Source organism: Plectropomus leopardus, chromosome 4 (assembly GCF_008729295.1).
Source record: "Plectropomus leopardus isolate mb chromosome 4, YSFRI_Pleo_2.0, whole genome shotgun sequence".
In the NCBI taxonomy this organism is placed as follows: domain Eukaryota; kingdom Metazoa; phylum Chordata; class Actinopteri; order Perciformes; family Serranidae; genus Plectropomus; species Plectropomus leopardus.
The window spans coordinates 13256016-13278092 of record NC_056466.1 but is presented as its reverse complement, the minus strand read 5'-3'; the positions used below and the strand labels follow the sequence as shown (position 1 = coordinate 13278092).

The 22077-nt window shown below is 40.2% G+C and overlaps 1 protein-coding gene across 1 annotated transcript; it reads right to left on the bottom strand.

Moving 5' to 3' along the window:
- Positions 1–631: 631 nt before the first annotated feature.
- On the bottom strand, positions 632–20901 carry pdcd4a (programmed cell death 4a). Its single transcript, XM_042485198.1, has 11 exons — positions 20422–20901; positions 12565–12867; positions 12125–12222; positions 9147–9260; positions 7797–8018; positions 7606–7703; positions 7098–7212; positions 4656–4763; positions 3437–3547; positions 3188–3327; positions 632–2396 (listed from the first exon to the last, which is right to left on the bottom strand). Exons 1-11 carry the CDS (start codon positions 20465–20467, stop codon positions 2345–2347), a joined length of 1407 nt encoding a protein of 468 aa, XP_042341132.1. The 5' UTR covers positions 20468–20901; the 3' UTR covers positions 632–2344.
- Between the last annotated feature and the right edge of the window lie 1176 nt (positions 20902–22077).

The following is a 22077-nucleotide window of genomic DNA, read 5'->3' as shown; positions in this document are numbered from 1 at the left end:
GCAATTATCTTTATGAGCCTGCATTACATTACTTGCTCTGTGGCCGAGATTATAACCATTCCAGTCCTTTTTACCTCGTTTTACTTGTTGAAATACCATGCCAATACAACACATAAAAACCTGCCAAAAAGTGATTGCAGCTCCTATCTTGTCCAGTCCTTTTTCAACTTGTGTAAGTACCTTTAAAGGGCCAATGCAATGCATACAATGCAATTTCTTACTTGCCAAAAGTGATTGCAGCTCCTGTCTTGCCACTGAAAGGCTCTTTCTGCCTCAAAACGACGTGATTTCATTCATAGTGATTATATTTGATAGATTATAGCTCAGCCAGTTCCCTTTTACCTGTGTAATTACCTTTAAAAGACCAATGCAACAAATAAAATACAATTTTCAACTTGCCAAAAAGTGATTCCAGCTATTATCTTGTAACTGAAACATTGTTTCTGTCTCAGAATCACTTCATTTCATTTATAGTGATTATATTTGATAGACTGTAGCTCACCAGTCCTTTATACCAGCTGCTATCATTTTTTGGCAAGTTGAAAATGCATTTTATGCATTGCATTGGCCCTTTCAAGACATTTAACAACAAAAAATAAATAATTAAAAAAAAAAACAATGTGAAATTGAAGAGGGAAAAAAATGTCATTTTATTGAAATATATAAAATGAAGTTTTGTGTGAAGGGGAGCATGTGGTCAACAGTTTGCTGATCCAAAATAAATCAACAGTACAAAGATGACTGTAGGAATACAAAACATAAACATAGCCTCTTTGACAGTAGACAGCTGCATGCATGAATGAGTGCATCCTGTGAATTACACCAGTTTCCAAAGATAAACCATTTAACATAATTTCCCTCAACAACTTATTTACACTGTAAGCATAATAAAGCTGTGCTATGAAGACACATAGCCAGGTATCTTTAAATGTACCATAAATTGGGTCACAAATCCAAGCTTTGGCCTCAAACTGCCTCTCAGGTTTAATATTTTTACACCTGTTTTGTTATAAAGTTGAGAAATTGGATAAAATGACAGAAGATTCAGGTACATGACCGACATTTCACAGCTGATGACTGATCAACGAATGTGATTGATGTACATTTCTACTACACTGATTTATTACCCCTGGTTACTTTTTCATCAATACTGCTGGCACGACCACCAAAAAAAGAAATACAGAAACTTCATTTTGTTGCTTTTTAATGAAGGAAATATATTTCTTAGCCACATTTTGAACTTTTGTCAACATGTAAAACGGTTACAAACTGTGCCAGAATATGCAAATATGAATTTACTGAACATGTAGTCTTCCAAGAAAAGAGGTCACTATTTCACAGATATATTAAACCAGTAAACAAATTGTCAGACAATGTCCAGATTGCTATCTGCATAAGGTTTGGCTTTATGTTGTAAGGTTACCTGTCCAGAATCCATTGCTGACCATGTGAGCTGTAGAACCATTAATTGCAATCAAAGTCAGAGAGCTTAAAATATTGCTTGTTTATGTATGTTTTTTGTATGTTTTTTTATTTTTATTTTTTTATTTTTTTTAACACACATTAACTCCAATTTATTTTTTCTCAGAAACGGGCTTGCCAAGTGTATCACCCAAATGTGAGGTTTAAATAACAACCCAAGTACTTCTTGCTTGCTTAACAAAGTGAACATCTGGCCTCAGAGACCACAGATGCAAAGAAAAAAAGAGAACAAAAAACCCTTTTCATGAAGGATCAATAGAACTACTTGAACCAGAAGGTACAAAGCGCGTTGTCCTTGAAATAATTTTGAAAAATTTGTGAGAGAAAAAAAAGGGTAAGATTCTTGTTGAGCTAAATTACTAAGTGCTCGCTGACTGTACAGTATGCTCCATCTTTTATGTGCTTTTTTTCATTTATAGCACTTTACATGGAAAGAAAAATAAGACATGGCAATGGGTGAAGCAAAGCAAGAGATAAGACACCCGAATTCATCTCCCACACACCCCAACCTGTCCATCTATCTGTCTGCAGCTCTGACTCAAATGATTCTTGAGAAACAGATACAAAGACTGAGGCAAGAGGGGCACATCCACCCCAGAAATAAAGAATTTTCTTACAAAAAAAATGTCAAAAACTGTGATTAACAAGATGAACAGAACTGAATGCCTGGGCGACTCTTCAGTCTACTTTCACCAAACGTCAATGCTGGTTTGTTTAATGACAACATTATCAGGAGAGGGAGAGGGAAACTTTAGACTGCCAGCATGCCCCGGTTTCAGGGGAAACATGTTGGAGAGGAAACAGGGTGTAAGGTCCTGTCAGAAACCCGTCCTCTTCCTGCTCTTTCTGTTCCTCTTGTGGATTAGTTCTTGATCTTTCCTCCATCTCCTTCGCTTACAAAACGTTTCCGTCCTCTGGTGGAGGAAAGAGAATTTGAAAAACATGTTGGTGCAAACTTACTATGTACTTTATAATATTAAATGACAATTAAAGCTGGTTGCATTTTACATTTTTTGTTTTGTCAACATAAAATACCAAAACCAAAAAAACCTAACATCCATCTATGTTGCTAAAGCCTGATGTAGCTTTTTTTCTGTGTTCATAAAGCTCCAGTGTGAGCTAAAGAAACACACCAAAGAGCCCGTGCTGCACAAGGTGACATTATCCTTCATTATAACAAACATGGCTACTGTAGTTCATGTTGAGTCAATACCACATTCACCCTCCTGCTAGTGTGCTCAAAATGCACTTTTTACGTCTTTTTTAGGTATTGTTTAAAAGCTACAGTTTCCTATTACTGTAGGAAATTACTGAGCCTTTACTACAAATTAAAACTGTATATTTGTGACATCGATTTAAAGCTTTACAGCTTGAGCAGGGACAAATGGGCTCAAGGCTGAGAGCCAGAGATGGCACAGAAAGTCTGGAAATATATAAAAGATTTAGTGAGACAGGATAGAGGGGACTTTGTCAACTAATCGCTCCGTGGAGTAGCATACTGGATTCATACCCTTATAATAGTTGAGCACTTTGGCTTAAATTAAGAACTAAATTTGTCTCTACTAACTAAACTCACACATTATTGGCTTTTGTCTTTTTCATGGGGTTGGACGACAATAAGAAAAATACAAAGTAAGCCCTTCAGAATATTTAGTTGCATGCAAAAATTCCAGTGCCTACAAGTGCAAATTATTGGCTGACTCACCTGGAGGGACAGGCATCCCTCAGCTGTTTGGTGATGACGGCTTGCTGGTAGCAGAGCTCCACAAAGGTCTCCATGATGGAGTGAGCATGTGGCACATCAAGGTTGATTTCAGGGAGTTCATCATAGACACGCTGGAAACCCTGCATTACAAAACGCAAATATAAAATGAAGGTTTTGTCAAAATCACATCTTTCACATAGTAAAAGGTATTTTGAGCTTCGATAAGGCAAAAAACCTAAAGGCACTGACCCTGTTCATCTGATCCACTGTGATGAGGCCTGTTTTCCAGAAGGACTGCAGCAGCTTCATCATCATATGACTAGCAGTGTCTCCTTTTGACTCCAGCACCATCACCACAGCCTAAAACAAGATGGTAAAACACACAATATGCATAAGAAGGAGAAGTGTGTCACCAACTTTGATGTCTTTATTGATTATTGTAGCAGAATAAAGTCAAAAATCTACAGAATAAAAATAATGAAAAAATATATTTTCAGATAAATGTAAGCATTACATTTCACCACATGGTGGCAGTGTTTGCCATTATTTATAATATATATACATATAAAATGTGGTCATTTGTAGATTAAAATAGTTTGATAAAACAAATGGCTGAAAAATGTCCAGCAGGGTGAATCCTTTCTGAATGTGCTGCGACCAAATAAATAAAAATCAAATCACACATTTGGAACTAGTTCATGATCATCTGTTTGTTTGTTGGAGCTGTAACTCAGAGGAAAGCTCATTATCTTTACTTAAATAGGAACAATTATCAACCAAACACGTTAATTCAGCTACTCCATGTACATAACAATTACAGATCAATCACTCTTGTATGGAGGACGAGTTCTGTGTTTGGTACACAATGTGCCTCTTCATTTTGGATCGATTGATTTGGACTGAGCTCTGTTAACACGCAGTGCAACTGAGAGAACGCCTCTGCCACACACACACTGTCCTTGCCAAAGATTAGAAATGACAGTCACTAATCAGTTACTGATTTTCCTCTGCAGTTGACTTGACTGGGCACCAGAAAGAGAAAATATTCTTTAAAGGGCTCACCATGCTGGTTTTATCGTACTGTCGTGATGTGGGGAACATGGCAAAATCTGACATAAAATCCTGACACGTTTGTGAGTCCTCTCTGCAAATATGATTTAGTTTTATTTTTGTTAAATTCTTTCTCCTACTGTCATGGTTTTGACTGGTTCAAATCAATGTACTATTGTTTGTTTTTAATGCTTTTGTGGGTTTCTTCTGTAGCTTGTACAGCCACCCTGCTGATGATTTGAAGTGTGCCTCTAAAGCTCTGTTTGAAGGGTCATGTGGGTTTAACATTTGGTTCTCTATCCCAACAAGTAGCACTGCACCTTACCTCAATATTACATTCAACACACAGAATGGAGGGCTTAAGGTTAAGTGTTGGGGGCAAGGAATACATTTGAATTAAGCCCAAAGTCTTTAATACCTCATAGACGAGCTCGTGGTGGAAGTGTGGGACTTCCAAGTCTCGCAGACAATGCTCCGCCTCCGACACATCTCCTGATATCAGGTATTCTTTGAGCAGGAGGTTCATCTGTACCAAAAACACATAAAAAACATTAGCTTTTGTGTTTGTTGTTGAGGTTTCTGAGTGCAAACTGCAACAAACACAGCTGGAATGAAGTAAGGCCTGTAACTATTGTGACTGGAGGGTTTTTTCTGCTTATAAAGTCTGTCAAATGTAACAAATATCCCTTGGAATTTTTCGGGGAAGACACAGAAGAATGGACAAACATATCTGCATCTCTCTTTCTTTCCCAGAGAGATGAGAGTGATGATTGTGGCATGACTTTTGATGGAAAAACGCTTTGGAAATGTCAAGTATGCTGAACAGTCCATGCTTAAGAAAAGGTCATTTTATTTTTCAGTCTTTATCTAGGACTGGCATGTCCAAACAATTCCACAACTATTCTGCAATGTGGCCGATCAAATGCACATTAGATTTGACAAACAACTGTTAAAGGACAGATTAGTTGATTAAATTAGTGGAGCCAGGCTTCATTCTACCTGCTTAAAATTTAAACCTGTAGCCACACAACTGTTTATGGGATAGTTTGGACAAGCCTGATCTAAGACAAAGCTTAATTTATTCCAACACACCCTGGATCTACTGCATTTACAGTAGTAGTTGCACCTGAAAGTACCTGTCACTTCAAAGTATTTCATCAAGTCACTTTATATAGTGGGATTTACTCCAGCAATAACCTGTCTTTCTTGGGAAATAAAACTCAGCACACATGTCTAACACACTGACAATCTGAAATCAGCTGGAAAAAGAAAACCTTCCTTTTCGCAGCTGTCCTTGAATCTTGTAGTCTCTGCTTCGTTTGTTAGTATTGCTCTGTTATGTCACTCTCACTGCTGAGCTGCACACTCTCCAACCATTTTGCTTGAAAATTATTTCTGGAACAATTAGTCATCCCACTTGAGATTTGAGGGGAGCGCGATTGATGCAACAGGTTCAAAAACCCTCAAAGTTACACCGACAGCTGTGAGTCAACCCTGGGTCTAATTCACTGAGCTGAGGGAATGTGTGGTCGTCCGAGCATCTGGGAGAAAAAACAACATGAGGGGGTGTAATGTGGACAGGCAGGGCGGTGACAGAGGAGAGGACGAAGAAATTGAAAGGATTGGAAGAGTCTGAGAGTAAATCGGAAGGAAAGTGAGAGCAGCGAGTGAAAGAGGCCTTGTGCCTCCTGCAGCCCAGCGTGTTCCCCTGAGGCTGCACACAACCAGGCAGGAAATCAAAAACTGGACAGGAGAGCCTGCAGCGCTGAGAGCTACTGAGGCTCACACAATAATACATGACTGTGAACACACTGATGGACCACTTTGCAGTTTCTACACAAAAATCCCTTAACATTTTGCATAACTTCCAATTTACAAGATGTGCAATCAAATCTCCCACGCCATCCACACCCACATTAGCAACGAATAATTCCAGAAATTCCAGATCATGAACAATAATTGTAAACAAAGACAGAGCTGAAGGCACATGGGGTTTAAGTGTTTGCATGAATAGCACGCGTGTGAGTGTTGATCTGTTCAGTTCATGGCTTCGGGTGTGTATCCGTGTCGGCTCCTTCTGTGCCCTCGTTTTTGCGATTCCAACTTCTCAGGGGAGAAAAGTGTGCTGCTGACACAGCAACATAGCAGAGGGCAGGCCTGTGGCTCTCTACCCAGCATGCATTTCTGCCTTCTGTTTACCTTACATAAGTAGCAGAGCTTGTCAACACAAACACTCAGGCCTCAGGTGTTGAGGATTTTGCATTAAATCGTTTTGAATACGGAAACAAGCGAGTGACTTAAAGGCCCAGTGTGTGGGATTTAGGGGGATATACTGTAAGAAATGAAATATAATATAATAAGTATGTTTTTTGAAGATAAGAATCATTGTGTTTTGATTACTTTAGGATGAGCCATCTACACAGAGAGCGGGCCTTCATCTACGGAGATCGCCATGTTGCAATGTCATATTTCTACAGTAGCCCAGAACAGACAAACCAAACACTGGCTCTAGATGGGGACATTCATGTTTTCATGTTGGCCACTATAACAACAACAACAAAGAGCTGCATCGAAAAACAAAGGTTTTTTTTAACATGAAAAGGCTTTTTTCAGTGTTTTACCGGTTTAAATCAGTACACATGTTTCAGATAGTTCAGCTCACCGTAAAAACCTCCTAAACATCTGGATCAGAAAAAAGGTAAGTACTTATAGCGGGTGCTGGGCAATCGACCCATCTGTGACACGCTGAACAGTCCTGATTTCAGTCCTCACCACTGGAAACCACAAAATCTCCTTAAATCTTGCACATTACTCCTTTATGGGTTATTTATTTATTTATATATATTTTTAATGTGCTTACCTCTTTGACGAGATGTTTGACAGGTCTCTGGCCTCCGCCCACACCCCACACATTGTCTAGACGTACCATCTCCCTCTTCATGGTCAGCAGCACCTCAGCGCGGTCTAGAGCCACTCTGAAAAAAGAAAACCGGACACCAAAATATGATTTTCTGCACAGAAATGGGCGGACATTTTACACACTACAGTCTCGTTTGTTAAAAGATGGAGAGGCTCCCTCAATTTAGCATGGAGGTCCAAATTACCAAGATAAAATCACAAAACTGATGTTTTATTCGATTTAAACATTATCTGATGAACACACTGTACTACAGAAGAGAAAGATATTTTCCTTCTTTGAAAAAGGAGGGAAGTTTCAGTTGCATCTCTTAATTAGCTTTTTTTTTTTAGCATACCGTAAAATAAACTTTAGAGAGGCTTTAAAAATCTTACTATTATTGCACATAGTAAGGTTGTTTTATTTAACATGCTACTGTATCTGCATTTTCATTTTGCTCATCTCTGCTCACCTTGCGTGCTCACAGTCCACCTTGCCCTTGTAACAGTCCAAGAAAGACATGGGGAGGACGTGGTCCGCTATGGCTCTGGCTATAAACTGGCCCAACATCTGAGACACATTCAAAAACAACATCAGGATGTGGTTCTACAGCAGGTGTTTTTGCTGGCCTAATGAGCAAAATGTTGAACTGTTGACGTCTACCTGTGGAGCCTCTGGTGTGTCCAGTATGAGGTCTGGCAGCTCTTTGAGTATCTTGTCGAAGGCGCGGGCCATTTCGCCCTGTGACAGCATCTTGCAAGACAGATCAGACAGCAGGCGGGAGGTCAGCTCTCTGTGGCTGGCCTTGCCTTCGAGGGAAAGGGACACGGCCAGGGAGGAGAACTCGTACTTATGTGGGCCCAGGTTGAGCCCCTTCAGCAGCATCTGATGGGAGGGAGGACAAATAAGAAGAAAGTCAAAGATAGCTGTGGAGCCTATTCATCAATACTGAAATCAGTGCACATTATACAGTGGTAAAATGTAGTCTCTAACCAGTATTGTTGCTGATCTATTGATATGTGTCCATACAACTTCTCCATTATGCCAAAAACACATCAAGCTGTGGCGGTTCGGTGGCCAGGAGACACGTTGGTTTGTTTGAGGCAGGTAGAAATTGATTGTTTAATGTCTTACTGTGCTTGGCTGTCTGGTTATTGAAGGAAATGTTTAACATTCTCATCTCATGTCAGGTAACAGACATTACTTAGACACTGTATCTTTTTTTATGTAGGTCAACATATCATAGGAGACACGGGACTCTGTTAACCGATTGGCTGCAAGTAATATCTACAGGGTTCCCACACAGTTTTACCAATTCATTTTCAAAACTTTTCCATAATATTATACCATTCTGACTTTATTCAAGTCGCTGAAACATAGTAGGCCAATACGGTGATACAGCCATGAATACATTAGTAATACATTTATTTAACTGCTAGCGCTTGCAAATTTTACACATTTGTTAGGAGATTTCCGTCCATGGTAATGCCTGATGCTTGTCCGGTCTATGTATATCATGTCATACGAGTGACATTTCAACTGTCAAGCAGTGCAGCACTATACTTTAAATCTGTAATACTCAGATCATATTTTGCATAATGTAAGACATGTTTTAGGATTTTAAACACATTTTAAACAATAGCAAAAATGATATGCATTCAAAACTTTTCCAAAACATTCTGTTAATTCCAAACAATTTCCAAGCCTGGAAAACAGTTTTTCTACGTTCATAACTTTTCCAGGAATTTCATAACAATGGGAACCCTGTTTTGAGCTACATTTCACAGCTAAGTGTTAAATTATCTACAACTTTTAGTTTTACTGCATTTTGCTGCAGAATCAGAGCAGCTGTCGCAGCTTCCCACAGACACTGCATAGCAGCTCACTGCAGGCCACATTCGCCACTGCTAGATGTGTGTTCGTTCATCCGTATGCCATTTATTCTATAGACCTAATCATTTAAAATTGGTATGCATTGAATGAAAAGAAGAGGAAACATTTGAAATCATTTACCTGGACCTCTTTTGTGTCTCCATGTTCAAAGTACTCCTGTACGATTGGGTTGACCATTTTTTCCAGTTCCTTCTCATCTACCTCTGGCACAACTGTTGCATAAACTGTGTCACCCTGTGTAAGAAAAAACATATTACCAGTCCAAAACAAATGTAATTACCACCTTTTGGTTGCTTGCCTTCGCTAGTCAACATCCATGTCTGTCCAGATGTTTATTCAGGACACACTTCAAATATGGATGTTGCTGCAAAGGAAGCACATATTCTAAAAACATGAGTACCGCGCACACATCTTTAACCTGGCAGCACAGACGATCTACACAATCATAGCAGTTTCATGATTGATGTCACAATTCAGTATTTGATCGAGTTATGGGTTATTGGTGTTGATAATAGCCAGAATAGTGTTTTTGCAGAACATTATGTCACAGTAAAGCTGACCTTTGACATTTTAGATGTTAAATGTCACCACTTCATCATTTTAAATTTGTGTGAAATGCTATGATTAATATTTGAATTCTTGATCTACGGTCAAAAATGTTTTTGAGAGGTCACAGTGACCTTTGACCACCAACTCTCGTCAGTTCAACGTTGAGTTAAAGAGGAAGTTTTTACCAAATTTGAGGAAATTTCCTAAAAGCCTTCTTGAGATATCACAGTTACAAGAATGAGAAACACAGAAAGTCACGGTGACCTTTGAGCACCATAATCGATTTAGTTCATTGTCGAGTTCAAGTGAACGTTTGTGCCACATTTGAGCAACTCCCCTCAGAGATATCACGTTCACAACAATGGGACAGGACAACCCTAAAATATACTGCTTCATAAAAAATTAAAAAACACAACAAAGTGGATGCGCATTTATTCCTACAAGCTGAGAGAAAAACACAAAACCTAAAAAGTTAAACTATCAAGTTTTTTAAAGCTTTTTTTAAGTCTGAAAAGTAACAACATAGTTTGACATCAGTCACTGAGACTTCTTTGAAAACATGTTATCTGTCCGTGCTCTATGGTTCTGTGATAATATCACATAAACTTCTCGCTTTTGTCACTACGTTTGCATCAGTAAATGCCAAGAATGTCAGTTAAAACCAGTCCAGCAAACTATTCAGGTGATGCTTTGCTTAACCTGGTGAACAATAGCAAGCGCTGCTAAAACAATAATCTTAGCACAGATTGAATAGACTGTAAAAAAAAGGAGCATACAAACTATATTAATAAGAGAATAACTACTTTGGTTGTTTTAGGGGAGAGGCTGGCTCCAGGTCTAATGTCCTGTAAAATCAAGAGCAAATAAAAATAATTACTCGATTGTCTTGACCTCTTTTGATAAGCCCAAGTTTATATAACAGGAAAACAAATAACAGTCTAAAGGATTGTAGCCAAAGTGCTGATTCACTTTCCTGTTTTCAGCTCATGTTGCATGAAGTGACTGTTGACTGTAGAAGGCGATGAGAGAGAACCAAAACAACCATTTATGACCAGAAAGACTGAACGTTTCTTGTCTCAACTTGGAGACAGACCAATACTGCATTTTGCCATTTTCCCACGTACTGAAAGACCTGCGCCATTCAGATATCCGTTATCCGGTGATCCCCTCCGTCTGATTTAAAGGGCACTGTCCTCACACTTCCTGTGTATTTTTCTGTACCACTCTGTCCCAGTTCCTCTTTAACACACTGACATCTTTCCACAATGCTCCTGCAGCATTCAAGGCCAAATTGCACTGTACTTTCCAGAACCATTATCATCTTTTTTGCAGTGACAGAAGCTCCGTTCCCACTCTCCAGTCAGTCGGCATGACCATAACAGTAGAAAAAACAAACTCGGCCTTCAGCATCCCACAGAGCATTTGCTTGATAACGGGGTTAAAGATTAAAAATAGTGTTGATTGTGATGGGACGGAGCCACCTGGATCAAGCGATCATGCGAGCAGGTGTGTTGTAAATGAGCTTTGGCCAAATCAGGTGGACTTTGACACACACAAAAAAAAACAGTTGAGTATAAGTTATAATACATGCTCTTTTATGGTATTTCATCCAAGACAATTCACCACAAGAGATCAACGCGTAATGAATTGCACAATGCAAGAGCGCATATGCTAGTTGTCTGAGTGTGGACAGTCATTATCTTGTTCGCAGAGCAAAGCCTCTTTTATACTCAATGCGTTTCAGCAGCAGCGGCCCTTTCACATCAGCATGTTTGTTTGACACAGGAAATAAAGGTGTCAGCTTTGATCAGTGGGCCTCTTTGGAACAAAAAGCTGCTCGTAACAACAGATCGGAGCAACAGCAACTGTGAGAAACTCACCTCTGCTGGTGATGCTCGCGTATCAGTGGCAAAAACAGCTCAGAGTATGTGTGTGCAGCCTGCCAGCTCAGGTTGTGGAAATATTTTGAAAATTTAAGTGTAAAAAATAAATTAAAAAATGATATGATATTTACCAACTGTGCCTGGTTGTTCCTCGTCACATGACATGCGTGTTGCTACGTTTCAAAAGTGGAACTCTTATTTGCAGAAATTATGCCCCAAAAATTAGGCAGCTGGGAATGCTTGCACGCCACGACGGCGTCTACATTAATAACTGAAGGTGCAAAAAACGCAGGATATCAACAATCCCTATTAAGTGTTAATAACTGATAAAAATAACAAAGTCAAAAGGAAAAAGGTCTACTACATCTACTCAAAGACAGCTTAATGGGGATCATGTTAAACCATTGTTTTAAAATGACTATTAGCCTAGGAGTTTTGGTGATGAACATGAGCCTCAGCGCCGCCAGTTCACATCCTTCTGGGATCTTTGTTCATTTTCCATCTCCTGCTCTCCTTTTATGTCCTGTCATCTGTCTACAGCTATCTGTCTAGACTCTGCACTTAACAAATGAAATGTACAAAATGGAATAAAGCACACCCAAGGTCCCAAATCTCTCAGATAAATATGCATATAATGAACAGTCCAAGTGTGCTGCACTCACGCACCTGAGCGGACTCATCGTAGTTAGGGTCCCGCATATCAGGCTCTTCATCTTCATAAACCATCCCAGCTGCCCCCCAAACTCCTTTACCACCTGCCCCACCTGCAGACAAAGCATAAATGCATGTTCACTGTTATGATTATATGAAAGACACACTGTCACAAACACATCTGGTGAAAAAGCAGGTCATGCATTTTTATCAGTCACTGTCAGTCTGATGGAGGTTATAACCTGTCAGATTTTTATTTACACCACAGCCTTGTGTGTTCATTGTCTGATAATCAAGAAAACAGGAAGCCTGTGTTTCAAGTGCTCCTCCACAACACCAAACTTTCCCTGGTTATAGAAAATGCCCCTTTGTGGACACAGCACCCGTGGCTGTCCCCTTCTCAGTTACTGTAAAAAAAAAATGCGGCAAAATGCTGCACACCGGCTCAAATGTACCTTTTTTTGGCAGGCCTCTGCCTTTGCCCGTCCTGGATTTGCGGTCATTGGTGTTGACTTTGCCCTTTGGACTGTTTGGGTCACTTCCTGCCAAATCTCCTGACTCAGAAAAGGACTCGCTGGTGGAGTTGCGGGACGAGGACTTGCGCAGGCGGCGCTTGGCTTTGGCTTTGAGTCGCGCCTCGTGGAGTGCTTTCTCCTGAGGCGTCCAGTTACCGTTCACCTCCGCATCATTCAGCAAGTCATCGTCAGCGCTGTAGGGACGGTTAGCCTCTGCCAGGTTCTCGTCGAAAGAGAACACCCCTGTGTTCAGAAAAAGAGGACAGTCTATTAAAATGGTATAAAACACTTTGTCACACAAATACACATTAGAGCTATGATATGTCGACTATAGAAAATAAATTCGCCATGATGTTACATACGAGGAAGGTTATCCATGGAAGATAAATGTAACAACTGACTTTTGCAAAAATTTCAATGATTTTTACTAATTCCTTCACTTTTCCAGGCCTGAAAAATGTGATTGTGAATTTTAATTAAGTTTTTCTGGTTTTCCATAACCATGGGAACTATGCATATGGACCAAATCACCATGATATCACATTTACAACAACAATCACTTCTAGATAGACAACCAGCAGTTGATTTCGACTGCAGAGACTGCTGTACTGATTTATGTTGCTTTGCTAGCATCTTTGACGAACCAAATCTACTGGGAAGGAAGATATACAATGTACTGCTGTGGACAGGGGCCGCAGCAAAACATATTTCAGCCACCTTAAAAAAATATATCAACTTCAGTGTTAATGTACACTATATTTGGAATACTGTCTTCGCTTTACGTCACACTTGAGGCAGCAATAGACCAGCAACTCTCGTGTTTTGTGAAGTAAAATGTTTTTGTCAATAAAGTCTGGCAGCTTTAAAATAACAGCTTCAGTTACTCTTTCGGAAAAGGCAGCCGGACAGCATGGTAAAGCTGTGAAAACCTCCAAAATATAGCATAAACTTGAACTGACACTGATTTTATTTTAGAGGCTAAAAACTTATGATGTGCACAGTGTGATTTTATTAACGTGAGATGTAAGGTTTCTACCCTGACATTACTGTAAACAAACATGATTTAGTCTGTTAATTCTTAACCACAAAAAAAAGGAAACGCTAATGGAACATTTCACCATTACATGTGAATCTCTGCTGAAACAACATTAATAAAAACTTCAGTTCAGACTTTATGGCTCAGCTCTCAGACAGCTCATAACTTAAGTGAGACATCACATATTTATAGTTAAATCGCTGATATTGATTTATCTGGATTTATCTTAGATTTATCTGCATTGCAAAATACTGTCACACATCAGATAATGTCAGGTGCATTCAGCAAAGTGCCCGAACACCTTCACACTGCAACAACACCTGCTCAGGGCATGAAAACAATGCCTACAGGCTGCATGTGCTGCAGCCACCTACATATGTCCCAGCCATGTTCTGCACACATCCAGCCAAAGGTCAAATAACATCCAAAACATTACACAAGAAGATGGCAGCACAAATTCACACACACAGTCTTGTGGCACTCACCAGCTGTATCAGCAGGCGTAACATTTAGGTGTGACATTTAGTAACTCAATACACTATTCTTCTGTGGGTGTGATGAAAATATTGTTTTTAGCAACTAAAATGTCTGCCCAGGTTGCTTCTTGGAGGTGTGCAGACAACAACAACAAGTGGGACTGGAGTGTTCCTGCAGGCGTGGGAGGAGCGAGGGAGCAAAGGGGAACACATGGTGGAGAAATGCTGACACCGCTCTTTTTTTTTTATTCCTCCGTCTTCTCGCGATCTGTCCGCAGCGGCTACAGTGAACCTGACTACATATGGCATGGTTGGGTCCATGACTAGTCACATGACAAGGCTGTCTGAGAGGGAACGCAGGAGGAGGAGGAATGTCTGAGGGTGTAATGAATACTTACAGTTCTTATGCATGTGCTCAAATGGAAGAGTTATGGCCCTATAGATTACAGGACATGTAGTGGAAAGCGCACAGAGAGGGAGGAGGTGAGGGGGAAAAGGTCCAAACCACAGATAAAACTAACAATCTAAAAAGGAGCTGTCTGCTGCAAAAGTACCAACTGGGGGTTATTATCATACTTCTGGTGGAGACGAAAAAAAAAAGACTTACTTTTATGAAAAGGTATTCAAAAGATCTTAAATGTTTGACTTGGCATGTGAACAACAAATAAAAGGAAGCACCTTTGAACAAAGTAGGACACCTCCCTGAATTAACCTGTTGCAGTAAGAGCCTCACCACACCCTTGGCCTCCAAAATCTGTAAACAGCCGACCATGTGTCATCTCCTCCTCCTGTTCCTTCTCCTTCCCTCATGTAGGCCACGGGGCCTGCCAGCACAATAAATTAGAAACTAACCAATGGCAGGGCGCCATACACAGGACTGGCCAATTGGAAAAGAGCAGAAAAATGAGAAGGCAGAAAAAGTCGGAGCAGTTTGCCAAGAGGAGAGTTGCAAAACGAGCAGGACAAAACGCAGCAGAGTGAACTAAGTTTTTAAACTGTAAAAGAAGAAATCTGTAATGCAGACTTCAACTTCTAAAAAAGTTCTTGTCTTAAGATTCACTCTACAAAAGGTCTGAGTGTCACTGTCAGTCTCATAAAGCTGCAGCAACAAACTCTGCTGTCTTTAACCCTGCACGCCTACCAGAGCACAGCAACATGCCAATACCAAACCACACACTGCTGTCATGATGGTTTTCAAGACCGCCTCCACATTTAACCAGTTCTTAAAAACACAGCCAGATGCAGGCCAGCAGAGGACCTCTGCCCCACATGCTGTGTGGGAGCTTTCCACAGCCAGCGACTGAGCAGCAGCAGCGTTGAGGCGTTTAGTTTTAGGTCTGTGTGCAGTAGCAGGCTTTATGAATGAAAGGGAGGTCAGTGGAGCAAATTCCTCCTGAGGGATATACCTGGACTTTACTGTGAATGTAACTGTATGTATGTGTTGTTGTAATATTAAGGAGAATCTCTCAAATGCTGCAGCAGCATTCTTTAATAGTCCCCCTCTACCAAAAACCTGTTGCACTTGACTGTGCAGAATGATATGAGCAGAGTTTGGCACTAGAGGGCTGTTTTCACATTTGTTTGCTAAATGGGAAAACTTTGTCTGTGCTTACAGTTGTAGGCAGACTTGTGCAATAAGCAATGTTTAAGTATTCTCTTTGTTTGTTTTTTTTCAATGACTGAGAACGTGTAGATGTATTTTTAACTAGGTCAAACTTTTCTTGTTGAAAAACTATATCAGACAAATTACTATTTTAAGTGTCTCTGTATGTTTTAAAGCTGGGGTAGGCAGTTTTATTTTGGAGTCACTGGCCTAAAATCCCATAAAGAAAAGTCTGAGCATCTTGTTTTTCAAGTGGGCGTAGAGAAAACTTGTGTTCTGCCCCTCCCCGTGGCTTTGTTTTCAGGCTTTATAAAATCTAGGTTGTGACTTTGGCACGTCACAGGTCATTTCATAGAGGGAGTGTTCCTGTTGGCCGTTGTACAAATGCAGATGCGCGTACCAATTCGGTGAAAGCCTGATTCAATGGCAGAGAGTGCTGCGGAGAAAGTTGCTATTCCAGTATCGGCAACAAACTGCCTACACCGCAAAGCAATCTTAAAAAAGTAAGACTGACTTACCAAAAATAGTCTAAAAAAACTAAATAAAACACACATCATTATTGGAAAAGAGTTTCAGAAAAGAGCTGGTAATAGTTAGGCCATCTGGTAACTGCAGCTAAAGTCTCAAGGCTGCGGTTTCAAGTTCGCGTTATGTAGCTAATGCTAACACGTCGCTTGGAGGAGCGCAGGCAGCAGCTCAAATCTGGCCAGCGCAAACGCCAGCTCCAGGGGACCAACAGCAGCAACTCCCTGCCAGCTCAGCAAACTTTCTGTTGCTGCCTTTACACAGTTTAGACCCAGTGCAGCCGCTGGTTACCAACCAACTGTGACACCTGGAAGTGAGGCTCTGTGCTACTGAATTTAAGTTGTTACAGCCGCCGACCAGAGTCACATGACTCTGGAGCTGCTGCTCGCTCTACTCTCAGCCAAGCAGTCTACAGTGGTGAGGGGCAAGGCTGGCGGGCTATGGGGTGGCTTGCTAACTAATTCTTGTGTAATTTGTGGTCTAAAAACAAGCCAATGGTCATCTGGTGGAAGGGGCTTAAGACAGAGATGATACATCTGCAGGAAGAGGGGGAGGGTGTATTTTTAAATTTCGCAGTTTTGTTTTTTGCTTTTTCAGATTTCCGCATCCTGACTGTAAGTGATCTTTAATAACAGTGAGGCATTTTTACACAGATAACACAGATTTGTTTTGCTTGTCTAAAGTCAAAAGCTTCAGCTTTTCTCCCAAAGTGATTTAGATTCAATCAAAACTTTGTGAGATGAGCCAAGCTTTTTAAATCCCTGAGCATCTTCAGACATATACTGCAACAAATGGAAGACCATCATCAGCTTACACACTACATTATCTTTCCATGACACTTCTGTGTAAACTGCTTAGAGTTAGAAAGTAACATGCACACAACTGTTTCATCTGTTGTCGCGAATTCAACAGGGTCGCACACAAAGACTGGGACAGAATCAGTGCATTTTGCTGTTGCTTTAAATCTTGTTTGCAACGCCTTTCAACAGTACCTTCTTTTCTCTATTCATCTCTGTTTGGTGTTTAGTCTGCATTACTCTGTGGAACATAATAGTGGTCCACACTGCCTCAAAAAGGACACATATTTCAGTGTAAGACCCTGATTAAATAAAGGTCAGCTTTTGAAAAATCTACAAAAAAAGATCTTTGTCTGTCAACCCACGCACAGACACACATTGAGCAAAAACATGTGTGATGTCCTCTACGGTCAGACAAACATATGCACACAGATATAGAGGACAGTAGAAAACAACCCTACTGGATATGGTCCTGTGGTGATTATCTATCAGAGGAGAAAAGGGTGTGGACGTCCTTGGGGTTTAACTGTCAGTTAATGAAAGGAGACTCAGGCAAAATTTTACTTAAAAACATGTTTTGGACTCATTGCCTAAACGTGTGTACATATGGTGATTCATGTTTAAATTTGCAACAACGGGAGCTGGAGAACTGGCTGCAAGTGCTCCACAAATACAAGTTCAACTGTTGCCATGCATGAAAAAAGGTTGTTTTTTTTTAGTTTATCAATGCAGGAGGGGAAAATGTACTTAATTTAACGGAAGCATGTACTAATTTGCTGACTGGGCTTCTTGAGTCACCCTCTATAGAAGCTGCAGAGCAACAAGAGATTAAGTGCACAGGGAGGTGCACACAACAGATTAGTGCTACTCAGATAAACAGGTAAGAGGCTGATAACATGTTGTTTTTTTTGTTTTTTTTTAATTATCTAGCTGATTGTTTCCGCTGACTCACAGAGAAGCATTACTTTGCACGGCGGTTTGCTCAGTTTCCAAACTCTAAGGTCTTTGTGCCAACGGACAGAGTGCGCAGACATGTTTTCATGAATATATGTAAAGGGGGAGGAGGAGGGGGGTTAACAAAAGAAGAGAGACCAAGAACATAACATAATGTGTACTCAGCAGGCCACGAAGAGATCTGGTTTGACATGTATGGCAGTGGGTTTCTTTCATAATGCTCGTAACGCATGTATTTACACAAGGAGTTGTGGAAATGTTGTAACAGGTGGAGCTCTACACGGGCTTTTAAACTGCACCTATAGGAGACTAACACCACAAGCCTGCTCTGTGTTACTCCAAAAACTCATCCAGGCCAAACAGGCCTAAGTCGCTTAGTCATGGGATATCAAATGAATTCTTTTAGCATTAATTTCAGTGTTTCTTATTTACTGAAGTAGACCTTGAGGTATAACAAAGTACATCTTCTTCTTAAGTCAAAATACCAAATTCTTATCCATAATTAATTCATACATACTTAACTGTAATCTCTTGGGGTCGAGTGATGTTGGGTTTTCACACAAACAGATAAGTGGAACATTTACATTGGAAATGAAATCTTTCTGACAATATTTAGAATTTGGAAAATAACAAACTCCAACACGAAACTTTGTTTAAATGCCTTTAGCAAATGTTAAATCTATACTGAGACTTTCAGCATCATATACAGCAAGTTCCTAGCAACTTTTTTTTCATAAAGTCAAGTGAAAATTTAAATTAAAAATTAATACACAGAAATAGCTCCCTGCGGTTTTACAAAGTACAAGTTCCTACCGTGCTGGCAGTTGCTTTGCACTTTATAATTAATTGATCTGATCAGTGACCATTAAAATAAAACGCTGACACAGATAAAAATAATAACCCAGGCCAATAATCTGTCAATTGATCACTAGTTATGTCCCAAAGCAAATCTTATATCCAGGATAACTGATCATAAGATTTGCATATTATAACATGCAAGTTTTACACATTTCCCATACTGCTGGGTGAGTTCAGTATGCACATTGACCCATAATGTATCAAGAAGTTGTTTTGCCCTTTTTTCCCCCAGCGCAGACAATAGAGTCTTTGACAGTTTGTGTGTGTGTATGTGACACCACCTCATCAACAGAGGCAGTTCAATCAAGCGTGGCTGACCTTCCTTGAGAAAAAGGCCAGTCAAGTACATGCAGAAAAGCCCATCTGTGCACTGAAGCACTGGCTGCTTCTACACACCATAAGACACCAGTAACACACCATGTGGTGTCTCAAATGCACTGATTTACCTCGTGCTAATCAGTTGTGTGTGTTTCAGGACACAACACAAACAAGGACATGTTATGGTTAAATGCCCCTCTCACGTTTGAATTCTCAGTTTAACAACATTGTAACTGTTTAAGGTGCTAACAATACATTTCTACGACTTATGTAACCTTTAAATACACAGCCACGGAAAGATTATGTAAGGCTTTCCTATTGGCTCTTATAGTAGGCTATACATGTCGACGTCATCACCAGGCTGAGCGAGGAAAGCACGGAACCTTGTGTACCATGAGCTCAAATATCACTTAAAAGCAACGGTGCATGCTTTATTAGGACACTGTGCGCACGAGGGACGCATGTTTTATATAGATGTGTGAAGTTAAACATTCGTGCAACCCGGATTGTGCGTTTCAAGTTAAAAAAAAATGCTTCCTGTTTTTCCATTTCTCAATGATGAAACTGACCGTCGTCGTGTTCTGCAAGCCTATGAAAACAGATAATTTACTAGAAAAAATGGACGTAATATGCACTGCGTCTGGGTTTAAAAAAGGTTAAAACACCCCAAAAAAGTGTTGAGATGGGTGATTGAGGAACCATAACATTTTGCACATGCACGATCGAGAGAAAAAGGGGAAGCAAAACAGCTCAATCTTACTCGTGCATGTACAAGATCACCGACAATAAACAACAAGAGAAAGAGCTCTATGTGTGTATAAATATGCACTCAGCTGCTGCGCCAGTGTGTGCAAACAACGACTTGTCAAAGCGGAAGTAAGCATTGTGGCCTCGTCCAATCAGAATCGCGAAAGGGTTAAATGTGAGAGCAGCCAAACAACAAACAGCGCAACTAAGCTCCTAAAACGCTACAAAATGCAAATGGAGTTTGGTTCCTCTCGCAGCTTTTAAAGTGCAAAGCTGCGTCGGCGTGCAGTGTTAGTTGCACCAGTGCTCGGTGTGGGTGTGAGTGTGTGTGATGTTCACGGAGCACATGGTGGAGTATGGCTGCAGCCCATCCCATGAACGGACAATGGAGCAGAAAGAGCACGCGAGCAGGCCCCTCGGTGGCTCCTTGACAAACCGCACCGATGTGCGCCGCATAAAGCCAGGCTACATTTGTTTACTCACCATCGGCTTTGGGAGCGGAGGACCACGTATCCACTTCGGTCGCCATGGCGCTCTCCAAATGCTCGGTTAAAAATCCTCACGGTGAGCTCCTCCTGTCGAGCTTCAGCTGCAACAAATCCCCCCCAAAAAACTGCAAGCCAAAACGTCTGAGGAGGGATTTATTTAGTGAAAAAGTCTGTTGACAATATGCACGTGCTGGAGAGAAACTAGAGCCCTAACCCCTTTTTTTTGCGCTGCACGATATCAGCACACACACACAAACAATGAAATTGAATTACAAAGAGAGCAGAAATGCTAAAGAATTAAATAGTTAAATAAGCAAAAAAAGGGGGCTTCGCGCGCTTCTCAGCGCTTCCGGCTGGGAAGAGTAAAATAACAACACTAAGAGAGGGCGAAAAGTAGGTTAACTAGTCGGAGAGCATTTCAGCAAACAACCTGCAAGATAAACAAAGTCTGTTTTTAACTTTGTAAGAGCGAGCCGAGATGGGGTCACGTGAACGAAACGCGGATGGGGAGTGGTCAGTAGAGGGGGTGGGTGCTGGCCCTCTCTGACCAATCACAGAGCAGGAAAAAAAAACACGTCTACTGTAATGCACGATAGAAAAAAAAAACTCCCAAAATTTTAGGTATTTTGAGTGCATTTATCTAATTATTGTGATATGTGATTCTCTATAATTCAAGCTGTGGTGTGGTGGTTGTACGCTTGTTTTGTTAACAGAGATTTTACTAATAAAGATTAACATTAAAGTTAATCAACTACAGTTTAACACAACATATGCTGCTTTATGACCCTGAACATACTTTTTGATTGCAGTCTTTTCAAACACGATATACACTTTTTTTGCGAAAATTTCTGCAGAAAATAATTGCTTCTGGATGTGTTTGTTTGTTAGCTTTGCACTTCTTTTGGATTTTATTTTATTTATTTGACATAAATAATTCTATGTGTGATGGTGGCCTCTGAGAATGAGATGTTTCTAGTTTGTATCCTGTCAAGGTCTTCTAGATTCATTCATTCATTCACTCATTTTTAAAATTAATTTTCCTTTACTTATGTTAGTGTCATGCATATTAACCCATCCGAGATGGAATTTTAGAACATTTATTTATTTATCTATTTATTTATTTATATATACCATCTTCCAGTCATTGCATTTACTATGTGGAAAAAAATTAAAAAACAGTATTCTTAATGAGCTGCTCACATTGGGTTATATAATTATGTTGTGTTGCATGTTTTTTCATGTCTACCTCATAAAGGGAAACATGGAGCCCCAAATACCTGAGGAGGGAAAAAAAGATTTGTGCTCAATTTTGAGGGAGTAGTTAATGGTTTTTCATCACAAAACCAGCCAGTCCACACTAAAGTATTTTTGTCATCTAAATTTACACCACCAGATGGTGCTGAAAACTTGTGCAGCTAATAAACGAGTTGATGGCCAATCAGCCTTTACTGCAGTTGCATTTGGTATTTAGCAGAGCACTGTCTTCCGCCTGCAAACTTATGACACTCACTTTTATACCATTTTCTGGATTGTTTTGTCCCCTCCACAGGAGCTACTGATCTCTCTTTTCATCCCAGAGTGTAGTCTTTATGGCATGACAGTTAACACTTCATGATAAGGCTTGTCATAATCATGGTGCAAAAATAATTTG